This window comes from Manis javanica, chromosome 7, assembly GCF_040802235.1.
Source record: "Manis javanica isolate MJ-LG chromosome 7, MJ_LKY, whole genome shotgun sequence".
Taxonomy (NCBI): domain Eukaryota; kingdom Metazoa; phylum Chordata; class Mammalia; order Pholidota; family Manidae; genus Manis; species Manis javanica.
Genome location: NC_133162.1, coordinates 85663990 through 85683713, shown reverse-complemented (window position 1 = coordinate 85683713; position 19724 = coordinate 85663990). Strand labels below are relative to the sequence as shown.

Sequence of the window (19724 nt, the reverse complement as noted above, 5' to 3'; positions counted from 1 at the left end):
CTGGCTCATACACAGGCGCTACACAAACAGTGCCAATTATACTTATTCATTCAACAGCATTTGCTAGTGCCTTCTACATTTCCAGATTCATTTGAGGTATGACCTAGGTCTATAATTATCTTCATGAGCTAACAAGATGCCACTCAAGTCTCAAGTCAGCAGGCATCCTTAGAAGCTGCACAGTCCAGGTAGGATAAGTACCTAAGATAAGACCATATCTTCCCCCAACTGGTGGTCCTTCACCACCACTACCACCCCTCCCAGCTCTATTCCCCATGACTCTTAGGAAGCTGTCTGTGATGGTTAATTTTATGTGTCACCTTGACTGGGCCAAGGGTGCCCAGGTATTTGATCAAACATTATTTCGGGTATTTCTATGAGGATATTTTAGATGATAGTAACCTTTAACTTCCTGAACTGAGTAAAGCAAATGGCCCTCCCTAATATGGGAGTCTCATCCAATCAGTGGAGGAACGGAATAGAACAAAATGGTTGACGCTTCCCTGAGTAAGAGAAAAATCCTTCCTTCTTGATGACCTGTGAATCAGGATATCAGCTTTCTCCTGCCTTCAGACACAAAAGGAAACACTGGCTCCTCCCAGGTTTCAAGCCAGCCAGGTCAAACCAGAACTATACCACAGGCTCCTCTAGGTCTCCAGCTTGCTGACTGCAGTTCTTTGGACTTGCCAACCTCTAAAATTGTGTGAACAAATTCCTTATGATAAATCTTCCTATATGCAAATATATGTATTTACACACACCTTTCTCTACACACACACTCACACACAACACACTCTCTCTATTAGTCCTGGTTTTCTGGAGAACCTTGGCTAATACAGACCGGTTCTTACCCTGCTCTGCTTGCTCAAGTTATAAGGATGCCCAGACTCCAGGTGCCAGTACAGTCATGGTCTGTGTGTGGCACCCCCTGGGGTTGTGCAGTGCATAACCTGCATGGCTCTAAGCTGCAGCCATGCTCTGACCTCCCACTTCAATAACCTTTAGGGCTCTCCATGGGGCTTCCCATGTCCCCACACACCTTCTCTCCCAGGGCCATGTACTCAGTATTCACAGCTATGGCAATGGCCCTACCAACAACACCTACTATCCCTAACACCTTACCTCCAGGCATGCAACGGAAGCCATCTCCCTGATAACCAGGCTTGCATTGGCATGTGAAGGAGCCTGGAGTGTTGTAGCAAAAGGCATCGGGGTGACATCGGCTTGGCTGGCATTCATCCACATCTGCAAAACAGGCACCCAGCCCATGGACAATGAGATTTCTTCTGGAATTCATAGTTTGCACAATAATTTAGGCCACTAGCTCAACTCTCTGGGATCTTGTTTCTGATCTGGGAAGAGAGACAGCTTAGAATTCACTAAACATTAACTACCAAAACACTAACTCCCCAACATCTATCTAGTGCATTTACAAGTGTTTCTTTGATGATAATGTTTCCATGAAAAATCAAGCATGTGAATGAGAAAAAGAAAAGATTCTTTTGCATTATAAAGTGTTCTGTCTCATAAATGAGAGCTTCATAAATGTCTCAGTTTGGAAACAGGTTAATAACTGCTTGACAAAAAAACCTCAGAGACAAGACATAATTCATGTGTTCAGTAATGAAGAGTAAGCATCTCCAAAATTATAATCTATTTTAGGAAAGCTTGGACTTCTCAGAAAAAATCCTTGGTATAATGTAAAGTAATTTTGCTAACCAAGGGACCAGGGTACTGTGCTCACAGCCATCTTACCTAAAATGATCTGTAAGAGCACCCTGCCAGACAATAATAGACTGATCTCAGGTCTGAAAAAATTCTGGGGAGCCATTTATTCTCTGACTTTGCAGTAATTTACTCAGTAAGGGCATTTCACGTTTTTTACAGAAGTTTGGAGCAGGTCAGATGAATGACTATATATATATTTATTAAACCAAAAGCTGGACTTCAAGCTCCATGCATGCAAGGATTGTTTGCCTTTTTTTGGAAAGACCACCTCCTCAGTTCCTAGCAGACAGCAGGTGTCTAACTGAATGAGCCAGAATGAGCAAGTCACACAGAACAAAATAGTAGAGGGAGGCCAAGTGTCTCCCCCAATGAGAAAAGCCCCCAAAGGAAAATGCACAGTCCAAACTACTACAGAGATACAAAATGCAGCCCACTTACCCAACAGAGTTGAGAGGATAATTCTCTTATATCAGGGGGCTAGTTAACAGCATCACAGGAACTTTTTAAGGTTCCATGGAGAGAAAAATCAGAGCAGCCACGAACCTTGGCAGGCTCGGCCATCCCCAGAGAAGCCTGGCAAACAGGCGCAGTTGTAGGAGGTCCCTCCCGTGTAGATACACTGGGCCCGCTGCGGTATGTCACAGTCATGGAGGCCGGAAGTGCAGTAGTTGATGGGGCGCTGGTCCATGACAACTGCAAACAAGACGGTGACGCACAGGTTAGGCTCCGAGTAGCCTCAGTGCCCTCTGCGCTCCACTCTGTGCCCAGATGCCCCACTCCTGGCTCTCCTCCATCTTTCCCACCGAGATCCTGCCTCTGGCTAGTCTTCACACCTAATGGTCACTCTGCCTGGCTTTCCCTCTCAGTTCTGCCTCAGGGCTCTGTCTCAGGCTGCTGTCCACACCACATCTCCATCACCCAACTTTCCCTCACCTGGGTGTGGAGGTGGGACACTGCAGTGTACACCTTCCTGTAGTGACTCTAGGTGGACCATTTGGAGCTAAGATCTGGGCTTCCACATGGAGTCTTTAACCTTGACCCACTGGGCAGGTGATGATTCACTACAAATGCCACAAAGACCCCCGTTTCCCACCATGCAAGTTGGAATCAGCTTTTCCAGAGCAGAGAGACAGGTGTGGTGGGCATGGTGGGCCTCTGGGGTAGGCAGGCCTGAGCTCCTACCAGGTACCCATGTGTGCACTGCACGGCTTTGGGTAAACCATGCAACTTCCTAGAGCCTCACATTCGTCCTCTGTAGAATGGGAACTCCTTCCTGTGAGCTAAGTGCAGGAGGGCCCAGTAGACAGGACTGGTATTCTAATGGAGATCCTGATGATAGAGCACATGAATGAGGGCATAGCAGGTGAGTAACAGAGGGCAGCCAAGAATACTCCATTGAGTGCAAGATGGAGGTTGAGGGCTGAGGTCGAGGGGTGACTGCCAATGGCTGGCTCAAGCACCATTTAGCTTCTGCTTTCAAAGCTCTAAGGTGTAGGATTCAGTCCCATCCCCAGACACAGTGCCATTCCTCTCTCTAAGATCTAGGACAGAGCCCTCACAATGTCAGGACAGAACCTTTTCTTCCCTCAGAGGAGATCCTAAGTGTTTGGATTATCCCAGATATAGGAACTCCTTCCTCTTTTTCCTCTAATCTTCCCAAGATTAATTCCAGTTTGTTTTGCCACAAGTACTTAGAGAGAGAGAGAGCTCAGAGCACAGAGTAAGAGAATAGGCAAAGTGGGTACTCTTTGAAAGTCTGTGCCAAATGAGAGGTAAGAAAAGCACTGGCGGGTTCAGGCCTAGCCTGTGCACTTAGCAGCTTGGCCTCCTGCAGTCGAGACTGTTAAGTAACTCCCGTGAGACAGACAGCATCAAACTGAGTCTTGTGGGCCAAAGGGTTGCCGATTTTTAAACTACCGAAGTAGTCCAAATTTCTGCCTGGAAAACAGCAGCCCAGATTATACTTAACCAGCCCAAGAACACACTCCTGTTTCCTCAGATCCCTCCTCTCTTCTCTCACTCCCCATCATTTCTGATGCTCTTTTTTCCTCTAGGTCACCCCTGCCAACTCCTTCAGTTCATGGGGTGTGAAAGGGAGCACTCTTGAAAAATTGGGATCAAAAAATGGTAGGAAAGTATTTTTGGACAGAACAACCAGAAACTGAATCTCACTATGTTTTCTTTTCTTTGTCTCTTACATCAAATATTTATGCCATTTATAGCTTATAAGTGATCATTTCATTAATCACATTTGCTCAGAGCCTCATTTTGCCCCACCTGTATAAACAGAGGAAGACCTTTTGGCAGGATGCATAGGTCTTATCCCCATCATCTTCACATACCTGTTTCTATACTCCTCAAGTCATTTATGGAAAAAAAGCAGTTTATAATTTAATTTTTTAATTAATGTTTTCCTTTATGTAAGACCATTTTTCAGGCCAAAGCAATTTTCTTCTTAAAGACAATTTAAAAGTCAAAGTTACGAGGGGGAGGAACCAAGATGGCAACATGAGTAGGGCAGCGGAAATCTCCTCCCAAAATCATATATATTTTTGAAAATACAACAAATACAATTATGCCTAACAGAGATACCAGAAAATACAGTACAACAGCCAGGCTACATCACATCTGCGAGAACTCAACATCTCATGAAGGGGGTATGATACAAAGCCACGGCCCGGCGGAACCCGAGCACTCCCCCAACCTGAGCTCACTGGCAAGAGGAAAGGAGTCAGAGTGGGGAGGGAGTGGAAGCACAGGACTGCTAAATAACCAGCCCTAGTAATCTGCACCAGGAGGACAGACACATTGCTTGGTGTGCTGGATCTTAGAGAAATGGGAAAGTAAAATCTTAGAGCAGGTCCCCACAGCTAGCTCCCCTGGGACAAAAGAAAAGCGAGTGCTTTTTGAAAGTCTTCAAGGGACAGGGGCTCAACAGCTGGATGGAATTGTCCCAGCACACTCAGCCCAGCAGGCTGGAAAACCGGGGAACATCAGGCGCCCTAACTCGCTTGGTGGCAGTGCAGCTCTGAAGCCTCTCACGGCGATAAACAGCCTGCCATTCATTCCCCCTGGACGGCACTGCCCCGCCACAGCGGCCGAGCAGCCGGACAGTGGCCCCGCCAACAGCAACCACCCAGAGTCACTTCCAAATGTGCAACCACCGGGTCCAGACACAGAGGCTGTCACAGGTGCGCAATTGCCCAGCACAGACAGAGGAAGCCAGGGCAAGGTGTGAAGGTGTGCTGTTCTTGAAGGAGAACACACCTGGTCTGCCTGCGACTCCCCCCACAGGAATCTGGCCTACCCCGGAGGCTGTCCCACCCACGCCACCTCAGGGGATTAACCTGGAGGCAGCTCCTGGTGTGCTGGTAACTGACACAGGCAGCGGAGAAGGGCAAGGCAACCAGCCAGCAGGAAGAGACTTTGTTCTCCCAGCAGACACATGCACTACCTGCCTACGACTACCTCTATCACCATGAAAAGGCAGAAGAATTTGGTCCAGTCTAGAATCACTCAGACAATCCCCGAAAGAGGGATTGGGGAGATAGATATAACCAATCTTCCTGAAAAAGAATTCAAAATAAAGATTATAACCATGCTGATGGACCTGAAGAGAAATATGCAAGAGCTAAGGGATCAAGTCAGGAGGGAAATTATGGAAATGAAACACTCTCTGGAAGGACTTAAGAGCAGACTGGATGAGGTGCAAGAGACTGTTAATGGAATAGAAATCAGAGAACAGGAATACAGGGAAGCTGAGGCAGAGAGAGATAAAAGGATCTCCAGGAATGAAAGAATATTAAGAGAACTGTGTGACCAATCCAAAAGAAACAATATTTGCATTATAAGGGTACCAGAAGAAGAAGAGAGAGAAATAGGGATAGAAAGTGTCTTTGAATAAATAATTGCTGAAAACTTCCCCAAACAGGGGGAGGAAATAGTCTCTCAGGCCATGGAAGCCCACAGATCTCCCAACACAAGGGACCCAAGGAGGGCAACACCAAGACATATAATAATTAAAATGGCAAACAAAGATCAAAGACAAGGCAGAGTATTAAAGGCAGCCAGAGAGAGAAAAAAGATCATCCAAAAATTAAAACCCATCAGGCTATCATTAGACTTGTCAACAGAAACCTTTCAGGCCAGAAGAGAATGGCATGATATATTTAATGCAATGAAACAGAAGGACATTAAACCAAGAATACTTCATCCAGCATGATTATCATTTAAATATGAAGGAGGGATTAAACAATTCCCAGACAAGCAAAAGTTGAGGGAATTTGTCTCCCACAAACCACCTCTACAGGATATTTTAAAGGGATTGCTCTAGATGGAAGCACTCCTAAGGCTAAATAGATGTCACCAGAGAAAATAAAATCACACCAAAGAAAACAGACCATGCAAACACTAACTAAAGGAAAAAAATAAAATCAACTATTCACAAAAGCAGTCAAAGGAAACACAAAAGAGCACAGAATAAAACACCTAACATACAAAGAATGGACAAGGAGGAATAAGAAGGGAGAGAAATAAAGAATCAGCACACTGTGTTTATAATAGCTTAATAAGCGAGTTAAGTTAGACAGTTAGATAGTAAAGAAGCTACCCTTGAATGTTTGGTAACCACAAATCTAAAGCCTGCAATGGCAATAAGTACATATCTTTCAATAATCACCCTAAATGTAAATGGACTGAATGCACCAATCAAAAGACACAGAGTAATAGAATGGATAAAAAAGCAAGATCCATCTATGTGCTGCTTACAAGAGACTCACCTCAAACCCAAAGACATGCACAGACTAAAAGTCAAGGGATGGAAAAAGATATTTCATGCAAACAACAAGAAGAAAAAAGCAGGTGTTGCAGTACTAGTATCAGACGAAATAGACTTCAAAACAAAGAAAGTAACAAGAGATAAAGAAGGACATTACATGATGATAAAGGGGTCAGTCCAACAAGAGGATATAACCATTATAAATAGATATGCGCCCAATACAGGAACACTGACATACGTGAAACAAATACTAACAGAATTAAAGGAGGAAATAGAATGCAATGCATTCATTTCAGGAGAATTCAACAAACCACTCACTCCAAAGGACAGACCCACCAGACAGAAAATAAGTAAGAACACAGAGGCACTGAACAACACTATAGAACAGATGGACCTAACAGACATCTACAGAACTCTCCACCCAAAAACAGCAGGATAGATATTCTTCTCAAGTGCACATGGAACATTTTCCAGAATAGACCACATACTAGGCCACAAAAAGAGCCTCAGTAAATTCAAAAAAATTGAAATTTTACAATCCAACTAACTTCTCAGACCAAAAATGTATAAAACTAGAAATAAATTGTACAAAGAAAACAAAAAGGCTCCCAAACACAAGGAGGTTCCTAAATAATCAATGACCAAATTAAAACAGAGATCAAGCAATATATGGAGACAAATGACACTGACAGCATAAAGCTCCAACTTCTGTGGGATGCAGCGAAGGCAGTTCTAAAATGAAAGTATATGGCAATCCAGGCCTATCTAAAGAAGGAAGAACATTCCCAAATGAATAGTCAAAAGTCACAATAATTGAAACTGGAAAAAGAAGAACAAATGAGGCCCAAAGTCAGCAGAAGGAGGGACATAATAAAGATCAGAGAAGAAATAAATAAAATTGAGAACAATAAAATAATAGAAAAAAAGCAATGAAACCAAGAGCTGGTTCTTTGAAAAAATAAACAAAATAGATAAGCTCCTAGCCAGAATTGTTAAGAGAAAAAGAGAATTTACACATATAAACAGAATCAGAAATGAGAAAGGAAAAATCATGACAGACACCATAGAAATACAAAAAATTATTAGAGAATACTATGAAAACCTATATGTTACCAAGCTGGAAAACCTAGAAGAAATGGACAACCTCCTAGAAAAATACAACCTTCCAATACTGACCAAGGAAGAAACAGAAACTCTAAACAGACCAATTACCAGTGAAGAAACTGAATCGGCAATCAAAAAACTACCCAGAAACAAAACCCCTGGGCCAGATGGATTTACCTCAGAATTTTATCAGACATACAGAGAAGACATAATACCCATTCTCCTTAAAGTTTTCCAAAAAATAGATGAGGAGGGAATATTCCCAAACTCATTCTATGAAGCCAACATCACCCTAATACCAAAACCAGGCAAAGACCCCACCAAAAAAGAAAATTACAGACCAATATCCCTGATGAACATAGATGCAAAAATACTGAACAAAATATTAGCAAACTAAATTTAAAAATACATCAAAAGGATCATACACCATGACCAAGTGGGATTCATCCCACGGATGGAAGGATTTCAAATGTACAACATTTGAAAATCCATCAACATCATCCACCACATAAACAAAAGAAAGACAAGAACCACATGATCATCTCCATAGATGCTGAAAAAGCATTCAACAAAATTCAACATCCATTCATGATAAAAACTCTCAACAAAATGGGTATAGAGGGCAAATATCTCAACATAATAAAGGTCATATATGACAAACCCTAAGCCAACATCATATGTAACAGCGAGAAGCTGAAAGCTTTTCACCTAAGATTGGGAACAAGACAGGGATGCCCACTCTCCCCACTTTTATTCAACATAGTACTGGAGGTCCTAGCCAAAGCAATCAGACAACAGAAAGAAATAAAAGGCATCTAGATTGGTAAGGAAGAAATTAAACTCACTGTTTGCAGATGATGACATTGTCCATAAGAAACCCTGAAGAATCCACCCCCAAACTACTAGAACTAATATCTGAATTCAGCAAAGTTGCAGGATACAAAAATGCACAGAAATATTTTGCATTCCCATACACTAATGATAACTAGCAGAAAGAGAAATTAGGAAAACAATTCCATTCACAATTGCATCAAAAGGAATAAAATACCTAGGAATAAACCTAACCAAGGAAGTGAAAGACCTATACCCTGAAAACTACAAGACACTCTAAGAGAAATTAAAGAGAACACTAACAAATGGTAACTTATCCTATGCTCTTGGGTAGGAAAAATTAAAATCATCAAAATGGCCAAGCTACCCAAAGCAATATACAACTTTGATGCAATCCCTATCAAATTACCAACAACATTCTTCAACAAACTGTAACAAAGAGTTCCAAAATTCATATGGAAACACCAAAGACCCTGAATAGACAAAGCAATCCTGAGAAGGAAGAATAAAGTGGGGGGTATCTCGCTTCCCAACTTCAAGCTCTACTACAAAGCCACAGTAATCAAGACAATTTTGTACTGGCACAAGAACAGACCCACAGACCAGTGGAACAGAATAGACACTCCAGACATTAACCCAAGCATATATGGTCAATTAATATACGATAAAGGAGCCATGCACATACAATGGGGAAATGACAGTCTCTTTAACAGATGGTGCTGGCAAAACTGGACAGCTACATGTAAGAGAATGAAACTGGATCACTGTCTAACCCCATACACAAAAGTAAATTCAAAATGGATCAAAAACCTGAATGTAAGTCATGAACCCATAAAACTCTTGGAAAAAAACATAGGCAAAAATCTCCTGGACATAAACATGAGCAACTTCTTCATGAACATATCTCCCTGGGCAAGGGAAACAAAAGCAAAAATGAACAAATAGACTATATCAAGCTGAAAAGCTTCTGTACAGCAAAGGACACCATCAATAGAACAAAAAGATAGCCTACAGTATGGGAGAATATATTTATAAATGACAGATCTGATAAAGGGTTGACATACAAAATATATAAAGAGCTCATGTACCTCAACAAACTAAAAGCGAATAATCCAATTAAAAAATGGGCAGAGGATCTGAACAGACACTTCTCCAAAGAAGAAATTTAGATGGCCAACAGACACATGAAAAGATGCTCCACATCGCTAGTCATCATAGAAATGCAAATTAAAACCACAATGAGATATCTCCTCACACCAGTAAGGATCGCCACCATCCAAAAGAGAAACAACAACAAATGTTGGCGAGGTTGTGGAGAAAGGGGAACCCTCCTACACTGCTGGTGGGAATGTAAATTAGTTCAACCATTGTGGAAGGCAGTATGAAGGTTCCTCAAAGAGCCCAAAATAGACATACCATTTGACCCAGGAATTCCACTCCTAGGAATTTACCCTAAGCATGCAGCAGCCCAGTTTGAAAAAGACAGATGCACCCCTATGTTTATCGCAGCACTATTCACAATAGTCAAGAAATTGAAACACCCCCATTGGCTCCTTTCCAGGCCCGAGCCAGCCTTCAGGTGTCTCTCAGGGACGACTAGCAGGTGGGCGAATGTAGATGAATGGATAAAGAAGATGTGGTACATATACACAATGGAGTATTATTCAGCCATAAGAAAACAAATCCTACCATTTGCAACAACATGGATGCAGCTAGAGGGTATTATGCTCAGTGAAATAAGCCAGGCGGAAAAAGACATGAATCAAATAATTTCACTCATCTGTGGAGTATAAGAACAAAAAAAAAACTGAAGGAACAGAACGGCAGTAGACTCACAGAACCCAAGAATGGACTAATAGTTACCAAAGGGAAAGGGACTGGGAAGGATGGGTGGGAACGGAGGGTTAAGGGGGAAAAAAGGGCATTACGATTAGCAGACATAATGTAGGGAGTACAGGCATGGGGAGAGCTGTACAACACAGAGAGGACAAGTAGTGATTCTACAGCATCTTACTACGCTACTGAACAGTGACTGTAATGGGGTATGTCAGGGGTCTTCATGATAGGGGAATCTAGTAAACATAATGTTCCTCTCCTCATGTAATTGCACATTAATGATACAAAAAAAAGTCAATGTTACAAGTTTAAATAGTTTAGTTTTAGCTTTTTCATTCTTAGAATACAGAAAGTACATTTTTTTGGTGAATGTTTCACATTGATTAAAAGGCAAGTATTTCCTAAGGCTCTTGCTGGCCACTGCACTACCCAAAGCTCTGCTGGTCTTCCTCAATCGTCACATGGAGTTTCCAGATGGTCTTACTGATTGTGCTTATTAGAAGAAGAGTAATCCTAAAACCAGGGTGGCCCTGGTCCATTGCTCAAGCCAGAAGCTGCTACCCCAACAACCTCAAGGTGAGCTGACAAACACGTGGGGCACCAGCGTGCTGGGTGAGCTTCCTCAGAGGCTCCTGGCTTCACACGGGGGCAATGTCCCTGCAGCTCTGGCCCAAACCCATCAACTAGTGGGAAGCTGCAGGGTGGGATGGAGGTGAAAGTTTTGGAAAGCAGAGAAAACTAGGCTTAGAATGATCATTTAAAAATAATTACAATTAAATTGTAAGTTGGGGTTTCACTTTTCTAGCACCTTCATTTCTGGAGGGATCCCTGGAAAAGGACTGTGCCCCTACCCAGCATGAGCAGAACAGGTGGCTGGCCGTGGAATGCTGCCGCCCACCTGCTAGTCGTCCCTGAGAGACACCTGAAGGCTGGCTTGGGCCTGGAAAGGAGCCAATGGGGGAGAAGGAAGGACCTTCTTGAGCTGTGCGCACGACGTAAAGTGATACAAGGAGAGGAAAGAGCAGGGTAAACAGAGCTCTAAGCAGGGTGGCGTCACATATCTCTAATTACTTTAATGTTTGAGAAGATTACAAAATTGAATGATTTACAATAATTTTTGCTAATAGTATGACAGGCAGGGGAGGGAGAACAGGAACGCTGGGTGAGGCAAAGCTAAGCCGTCAGCCTAAGCCTGGCCCTGTTCCTGCCCTTGCAGATGGGCAGGTGCCCAGAGCTGTGTACTGCAGCATGCCGCCCAGTGAGGGCTGGTGGGACCTCACTTTCCCCATGCTGGGTGAGCCAGGCCATGTATCACAGGGCCAGGTCCACCCAGAGGGGTCATCGGTATCTTCATAGAAAGGTGATTTATGGACAAACTGAGGCCCACCTTTACTTCATGTAAACAAGCTTTGCACATTCCAGTTGGCTGTAAAAGTCTGCACCCAGCAGAAAAGAGAAAGCCACAGGTTGCCAGATAGGGAAGTCCACAAAGCAGCCTGTCTCATAATGGATGCCAGTCCTCATGCAAAGCTATACCTCTGGGCAGCCCCCATGCCCTGCATAAGCTCGCAGGCCCTCACAGTGGGTGGGTCATAGAGCTGGCCTCCTAAACTATCTGGATTCTTTCCTACCCATTCCCTGCTCTGACCTGGTGAGAAACCTTCCCAATCCAGGCTTCCAATCTATGATACAGTTTTAATATGAAATTTCAGGAGAGGTGAAACTGACCACCAAACTCCCCAGTAGCAAGCCACGGTCACTCATTTGAGTGTGTTGAGGCAGACCTAGTTTTACCAGGGAGACACCTCTCCACACAGGGAGTCTCAAAGGCGCTGATGAAAAAGGGGTGAAGAGGACAGAATTGTGTGGGGTCTCCAGGCAGCAGGGCAGCAGGGAAGCTCACAGTAACAACAGGTCTTGGTGGAACTTAAAGATCCTCAGGTGGTCTTCCCATTTGTTTCTGAGCAGTGTGACCCATGATTTAAACAGCTTACTCAGAATTTGATGTGTAAACATGAAAGGCTGGAGGTCAGGAGGGAAGGACCAGAGTCTGCCTTCAGCTTCTCTGGGTCCTCACTGGCAGAAATTGAGACATCTCCAAGAGCCCCATGGGTCACAGTAAACCCCTGATCCAGTCTAAGCAGCTCATTTTACAGGTGAGGAACTGAGGCCCAGAGAGGTTAAGCGTCTTCCTCCAAATCAAATGCCTAGGAGGAGAAGTCTGCTCCCCGCCTGCCCTGCCCCCACCCTGCCCCGGCAGGAGTGTGGATAGCAGGAATGGGTGGATACAGAAACCCAGGACATCATGCCTCAAACACATCTATCCCAGTACTTCCCCACCCAAGGGGTGAAGGAGCCATCCCCTGAGTTTCACACAAAATGTAACGTAAATGATGCAGCTGTGAAAAATGAACCTTTGAATCTCCTTTATCTCCAAAAGCAGGGAAGGAAGTCAGGCCAAATAAAAAGAAATTGTTCTCAATTAAAGAAAAGGAGATACAGTAACTTTAACAGAGCTGAAATCTCAACTCTGTGCAAAGGGGACTGGCGTCTCCAAATTCACAGATGTTTGGGTCATACTCAAAATATGAGAACTGCCTGTTCCCTCCCGCCCTCAAGACCCTGCCGCACCCCAGGAACTCGGCAGCCTCATCGAAGTTTAAAGACAAAGCAAACAGAAAGTATGTTAGGGTTTAGTAAGCAGCAAGGAAGGGGTAAGGGATGGTTCACTGATGACGTGAAAGAGGAATCTGTTTTAAATTGGGAAGAAATGTTGATTTCAGATGGCCCATTCTGCCTTCCAGACCTGGAAATCTCTGAGAACCTTTGAACTTAAAATTCTTGCAACCAACAGGGAAAAAGTGGAAAAATCAAAACAATCTGGCTTTTCGTGGTTGGCCCATCTTCATCAACCTAATGCATAATTAGCCTAATTAGCAGCCTAAACTCACTTTAAAAAGGCTAAGAAGTTATGTTACTACCTGTGACTTGTAAAACTGAAACCCATAAATAGAATCTTAATGGAATCTCAATGGAATCTTAGATGTAAATCAGGAAGAATTCAATCTAACACAGGTAATGACACACAGGTCTATAATATAGTCCCTCCACATGAATCTCAAGGCCACTAATTATAAGGAGGAACAAGTCTAATTGTTTTAATAGTTATTAAAAGAATAATGAAAAGAATTAAAAGTTTTATAAGAAGGGGAATGTAATACAAAAGTTGACAACAGGCAAGGTGCTGGTTTTACTAGTGCAGACAGTAACATTGCTTATTCCTCGTACATGTGACTCTCCAGGTAGTTGGTGGGAGGGAGTGAAGTCTGATTGTCTTTGTAAACTGCAAAACAGAAATAAAAAACCAACAGAGCCCAGCACCTTCCATCTCAGCCAGGATACTACCTGGGACAATACATTTTAGACAGGTGCTAATATACACTCCATGAATAAACGTTTTGTAAAGTCACTGCAGGACTTACCCACACATGTTCCCTCCTCTGAGAACTGATAGCCCTCCACACACTCGCAGCGGAAGGTTCCTGGGTGATTATTGCAGATGGCATGGTTTCCGCACACCAAGGGCTGTTCTGAACACTCATCGACATCTACAGCAAATTTTTAAGATAAGCAGACTTTTTTAAAAAAACCTCTTCAGACAAACTATAATGATAGAAAACATCCTGGCTACAAATGGATCCATTTTAAAACAAACTTTTCTATAGTCCAAAAATAGTGTTAAGTAAGACTTTTGCCCCGTGTGTAACTTTAGAGAGTGATCCCAAGGCTTCCCTCCTACGTAAACACGTGCCTCCCTTGCCTCACGTGGGATTAATTACCGAGCCCAGGGCCCACTAACATCAGATTGGCAAATACACATTAGAAAGATGTGTAGACAAGTTTCCAGACTCTGGATAAGTTTAAATATGCTATTGTTAAAAACATTGCCTTCCTCCAATACAGTTACAAAAGGAGTTGAATAGTTTAAAGCCTAATTATGAATTTTTGAATGTTAACCAGAGTTTAATGCACTAAAAGGAAAGCCACTAACTCATAAGACTGTAAATGGACTAGTAGGGTGATGTCCTCTCATGTGACAATCCCACAGGATAAGCAAAAACACAGATGCTTTGGAGCTGGAAAATACTGGGTTCCAATTCTGCCCACTTTACTTACCAGTCTGTGTAGTCTTGGGCAAGTTATCTAACTATTTAGCCTCAGTTTCCCCATTGGTAAATAAGCATCATATTACTTATCTTGAGGGGTTCTTCTGAGGATTATGGAAAATGGATGCATGCTAGAGGAGCATCTAGCACACTCAAGAAATGTTGCTATAATCAGAATTTTAGGGATTCACCCTATACCATATGCCATGGGGGTGGATTTGGCCAGTTCTAGAAACATGGCCCTCAGACGGCCACTGCAGTAAGGCTAGTCGCCCCAGACAAGAAACCAAGCTGGTTGCCTGTCCACTGATGGACTGAAAAAAACAGTCGCACAAAGTCCTTCCCATGCCAAGTGCATTCTCAGAGCGTACACTATTATTTCTGGCATTTCTAGAACTCTGAGACTCATGTGAGGAAGACTGCATAATGGCTAAGACCACCCAACTCCCCTGCTTTAATGTAACTTCTTCACACTTGGGGGATAAAGCCTCATGTGCCCACTTCTGATGCCAGCCAAGCCAGTCATCATTAATAGATAGATGCCCTGCTGGCTTACTAGACAATGCACAAGACAAGCATTCTTGCCACAGCGGCCCCACAGTTTGACCAATACCCAGGGCAGAAACCCAAACCAATGATACTGAGCCTTTTGGAAATAAATTGCAATGTATATTTCTGTGAAATGTTTAAGATACAAGATCTCAGGACAAGCAGACTGCTTCAGGCATAGCTGGGAGGTTATGGAACAAAGCGACTCCCAAGGCAGCTCCTTTATGAGCTGGGGTTGGTGGGGGAGGATAAACAGCAAGCCTGGAGTTCATGGCCCCATCCAACAGCTGCTGCTCCAACAACATAGGAGGAAAAGATTGTTCTGGCTCTCTGTCTCTGCAGGAGAACTCTCAGAGGACATTCCCGGTGCAGATGCCTGGACACGCTTCATAGACCGGCAGGGTCCATAGCTTGACTCCTCTGCCAAAGTGCAGCAGCACAGAGCAGTGGCTTTCAGCTACAGCGACAGTACAAAATCACCAGGGAGCTCTTCAAAGCTCCATTCCCCACTGGAAGGTTTACGGACAGGGAAGCTGTGTGTTTCAAAAAAGCTTCTTAGGTGATCAGGAGGTGCTCATCTTTCACTCCTTAACTGGAGAACGATTGGCAAGTAGGATCTGGGGGCCCTTGGGACAGAAGGGATGATCCCTTAGCACCGTATGGTCCTCCATGCAGGCCCACATGTATAATCCAAGGTGGACAACATCTTTTCTTTAGAGCAAGACCCTAGTAATGTCCCACCTAGTAGCTCACAGTCTTTCCTCACAGTTTGGAAGTCCTTCCTAATGTCCTTCCTAATTGAAATCCTCCTTTCTGAAAATTGAGGCTAGGTCTTTAATCCTTTCTTAGTGGAAATAGTGAATTGGTGATAACTGTCCCTCATAAAATATTAAAATATCTGCTTGAAAATTATTGTTGTTATGCAATATCTGGCCAACCTCTATACTGCGAAGAGATTTCCTTTCACATAAATCATTCCCTAACCCAATATGAAAATCCCGGATAATTCTTGCTTCCTTTTTTCTTTTATTCAGAGTGGTTACTTTTCACATATTTTCTACAACTCTAAATTTCTCCAATTTGTCCTTTTTATAAAGGCCAGAGTCTTTGAGGAGAAGAATCTCATGATTGAATTGATAAATGTCTTGTGGGTCCTCAAAATTATTCAATGAGAAATTATCTAAAACCATCTCTACAGACTCCCACTTGAGACATATATGGAAACCATTCTGCCAGGCACCAGATCTCTCATTTAACTGGTGGGAATCTTCTCCAAATTACCTGGTCCATTACTGTACTATATAGTGTCTAAGCAACACCAGCCTTGTATGTTATGTCATCTGTCATTACATCAATGTTTGCGCACTCAACTACAAAGGCTCACCCTCACTGTCCTCTAAGACACTTTGCAGGTCAAAATAATAAATGAAGTGATCTGACTAATGCAATTTCTTACCAACAGCCTACTGTCTTGAAGCATTAACACTCTAAGGCATGACCTAGTGATCCAGAACAAAAAGCAGCCTGCCTGGGAATATACCCACATTCCATGGTGCTAATATGCCAGATCAAGGGCTAACCACAGGACAAAAGTGAGTCTACACATGATCACCCACCTCCCTGGACAAGGACATCAAAGGGGTTTCTACGACAGCAACAGATTACACAAAGGATGGCCGGCTGTGCCTTGTGAAGTGAAGCAAGCATGGCCATTGCAACAAGTCAGGCACCAAGACTGAAAGCAGCCAGAGGTTCAGCAGCAGCAGCTGGAGTATCACTTATGCTCTGATGCTCAGTTGGCCTACAGAGTTGAAGTGGGGCTACATGAAGACTCAGGAGGTTCATGCTTCTGCTGGGGAAATGAGGGAGTTCACCATCCTTATGGCCCTGGGAAGGCTCTGCTCCCACACATGCACTATCATTCTGCTTCAAACTACCCTTAGCCAATCCAGCTATTCAAGGCTGTTGGGCTATTCTGGGAAATACTGGGGAACTCTGATGATCAGAGGTGAGTAGGAACTATGTCCCCTTCCCAGAGGTATGTTGCAAGCAAAGTGAGTCTCCAACTGAATCCTACCACCATGTACAAAGTTACTGGCAACATGACTAACAATTACACAACCTGTTCCTGTGAGTGCCATGATTTCAGACCTTACATAAAGTTTCACCCTGAAGCAAAACAGCAACACCCTGACAGCAGGACCTGCAAAACCAGCACGCTAAATCTTCCCTTGATCGGATGCACTAGAGGCCACACCCTAAGTTTGGTCCCCAAATTCCACAGCTGCCAGACATACCAGATTCTGATATCCCAGTCATTCAAAGGGCTGCTCAGCTTTCTGGCCAAGCATACATGAGTACACTACTCACTTCACTAGGGAAACTGACTTCTTGCTTCCATACACTTGTCAGTGAGCCAGCCCTGTGTTGCAGATTTAGGCAACACTGGTCGAAGAACTTGACATTCTTGCACTAGTTGCTCTGCTGAATGGACTCTTCATTGAGTCAGGAGCCAATTAACTGCCCCTTGGTAGTAGATTAAAGTTTAGCAGCAAAAACATAAGTATCAAGCCTGTCTATGTGGCAATATTAACAATTAAATTATAAGTAATAATGAGAAAGCGGCAAAATTCACAAGCTTGAGTCAGAGATTCAAGTTCCAATGTTCCAATGTCTGTGGCTCACTCAATGAGCCTCAATTTTCCCATCTTTAAAAACAGGAATGAACCTCCCACCCATTAGGACAGCCACTATCAAAAAGAAAACAAAATAACAGGTGTTGGCGAGGATATGGAGAAACTGCAGCTTTTGTGCACTGCTGGTGGGAATGAAATGGTACAGCTGCTGTGGAAAACAGTAAAGCAGTTCCACAAAAAAAAATCAGACATACCATATGCTCCAGCAATTCCACTTCTGGATACAGACCCCAAAGGGTTGAAAGCAGGGACTCACACAGCTATCTGTACACCCACGGTCAGAGCAGCATCATTCTCAATAGCCAAAGAACTGAAGCAACCCGAGTATCCATACATAGATGAGTGGATTAAAAAAATATAGTATGTGCACACAGTGGAATGTTATTCCTGCCTTAAACAGGAAGGACATTCAGACGCATGCTGTGGTGTGTGGAAGGACCTCGAGGACATGGTGCTAAATGAAGTTAAGTCAAACAAAAGGACAAACACTGCATGATTCCACATAGATGAGGTACCGATAAGAGTCAGGTTCACAGACAGAATGTAGAATAGCTGGTGGGGAAGGGAATGGGAAGTTGTTGTTTATGGGAACAGAGTTTCAGTTTTGCAAGGGAAAAAAGAGAGTTCTGGAAATGGACGGTTGCCCAACATGATTATTCGTGATGCTGCTGAACTGTACACTTATAAATGGTTAGGAGAGTAAATTTTATGTGTATTTTGCCACAGCTTAATATAATTATAAAGAGACAGAAATGAAAGAATCTGTCTCATTAGAATCACTGAATCAGATGCAGTGGGGTTTGTGAAGCAGCTGTATGCCCTAGGGCATGACAGGTATGGTTATATCATCAGTGCTGTAAACAGTGCTGACTTAGCTTTGCCTTGCCTGTATCTCTTAAGGGAAGGGAGTGTGGCCTTATAACTCTACTCTGCCCCTTAGACTGTGCATTTGGTCAATGGCAAGAGGCAGTACACCTAACACTACCAAGGCAGTGCCAAGCATGGGCAAACCTTGGGCATGGCCTGCCCATCCCACGCCCCCGCACCTCCCGGCTCCCTGTTGACAGAACCTGGACACCTGCCCCTAGCCTGTCTCCCCCAGCCCCGTCAGAACTGGTGGCTGTACCATAGCAGGTCTGCCCATCTCCTTGGAAGCCGACGGAGCATTCGCAGGTGAACTGCGTCCCGGGGCCAGGGCGGCAGGCTGCGTTGGTGTGGCACCCGTGAGTGCCAAGATAGCAAGGGTTCTGAAGGGCATCAGGGGAGCCATCTGTGAAAGCAGAGACATGAAAGCAAGTGAGTATTCGGCAACTCCTGAAGCTTTCCTCCTCCCACACAACAGCTGGTGACCAGGAGAGCAGCAGAGGGTCCTGGACCAGGAAACCAGCCGAAATCCCGTGTCATCAGCAAATAACATCCCTCTGGAGCCACACCTGTTTTTGTAAATAAAGTTTTGCTGGGAGCCAGACACACTCACTCACTTGCATGTATGTGGTCTGTGGCTGCCTCTTTGCTATGATGGTGGAACTGAGATCCTGTGACAGATACTGTACAACTGGCAAAGCCTAAAATATTTACTATCCAGCCTTTTAAGGAAAAATGTGCCAGCCCCTGATGCCTAGAGCTACAATTCTCAGAGGAGGGGGACAGACACCTACCCTCCTTTACAGAGTCCAGCAAGGACACGCTTGATCAGCTGGAGCCATGGCCTGAGTATGGAGGGAGAACCAGCAATCACTGACAAAGAGAAAGATCTTATGCCTGGACCCTGAGCTATAGATTTGGATGATGTGAGCTCTAGCACTGAGATGCCACACCGGCTCCCCACATGCCAGCTCATTCCATACAGCCAGAAGCACCCCCAGACCTCAGCACCTGTGACATGCTGTCCCAGGGCCTGGAGTGTGTGGTAGATTCCGTGCTGGACTTTCATCAGAATTTATGCAGATTTCCTCAGGCCCTGGGGACATCTTCCTTTCAAGGTTGAGTACTAGAGTGTTTTAAATGCTCTCCAAAGCCAGGTGTAGCCTTCTAATC

The 19724-nt window shown here is 43.9% G+C and overlaps 1 protein-coding gene across 1 annotated transcript in view; it reads right to left on the bottom strand.

Annotated features, from left to right (window-relative positions):
* NID1 (nidogen 1) overlaps window positions 1-19724 on the bottom strand; it is a 93710-nt gene that overhangs the window by 35410 nt on the left and 38576 nt on the right. Inside the window, exons 9-12 of the mRNA XM_017670171.3 lie at window positions 18814-18957; window positions 13759-13884; window positions 2272-2421; window positions 1123-1245 (exon numbers count right to left, since the gene is read on the bottom strand). Coding sequence (XP_017525660.3) covers window positions 1123-1245; window positions 2272-2421; window positions 13759-13884; window positions 18814-18957 — 543 coding nt within the window. The remainder of the gene's footprint in view (window positions 1-1122; window positions 1246-2271; window positions 2422-13758; window positions 13885-18813; window positions 18958-19724) is intronic.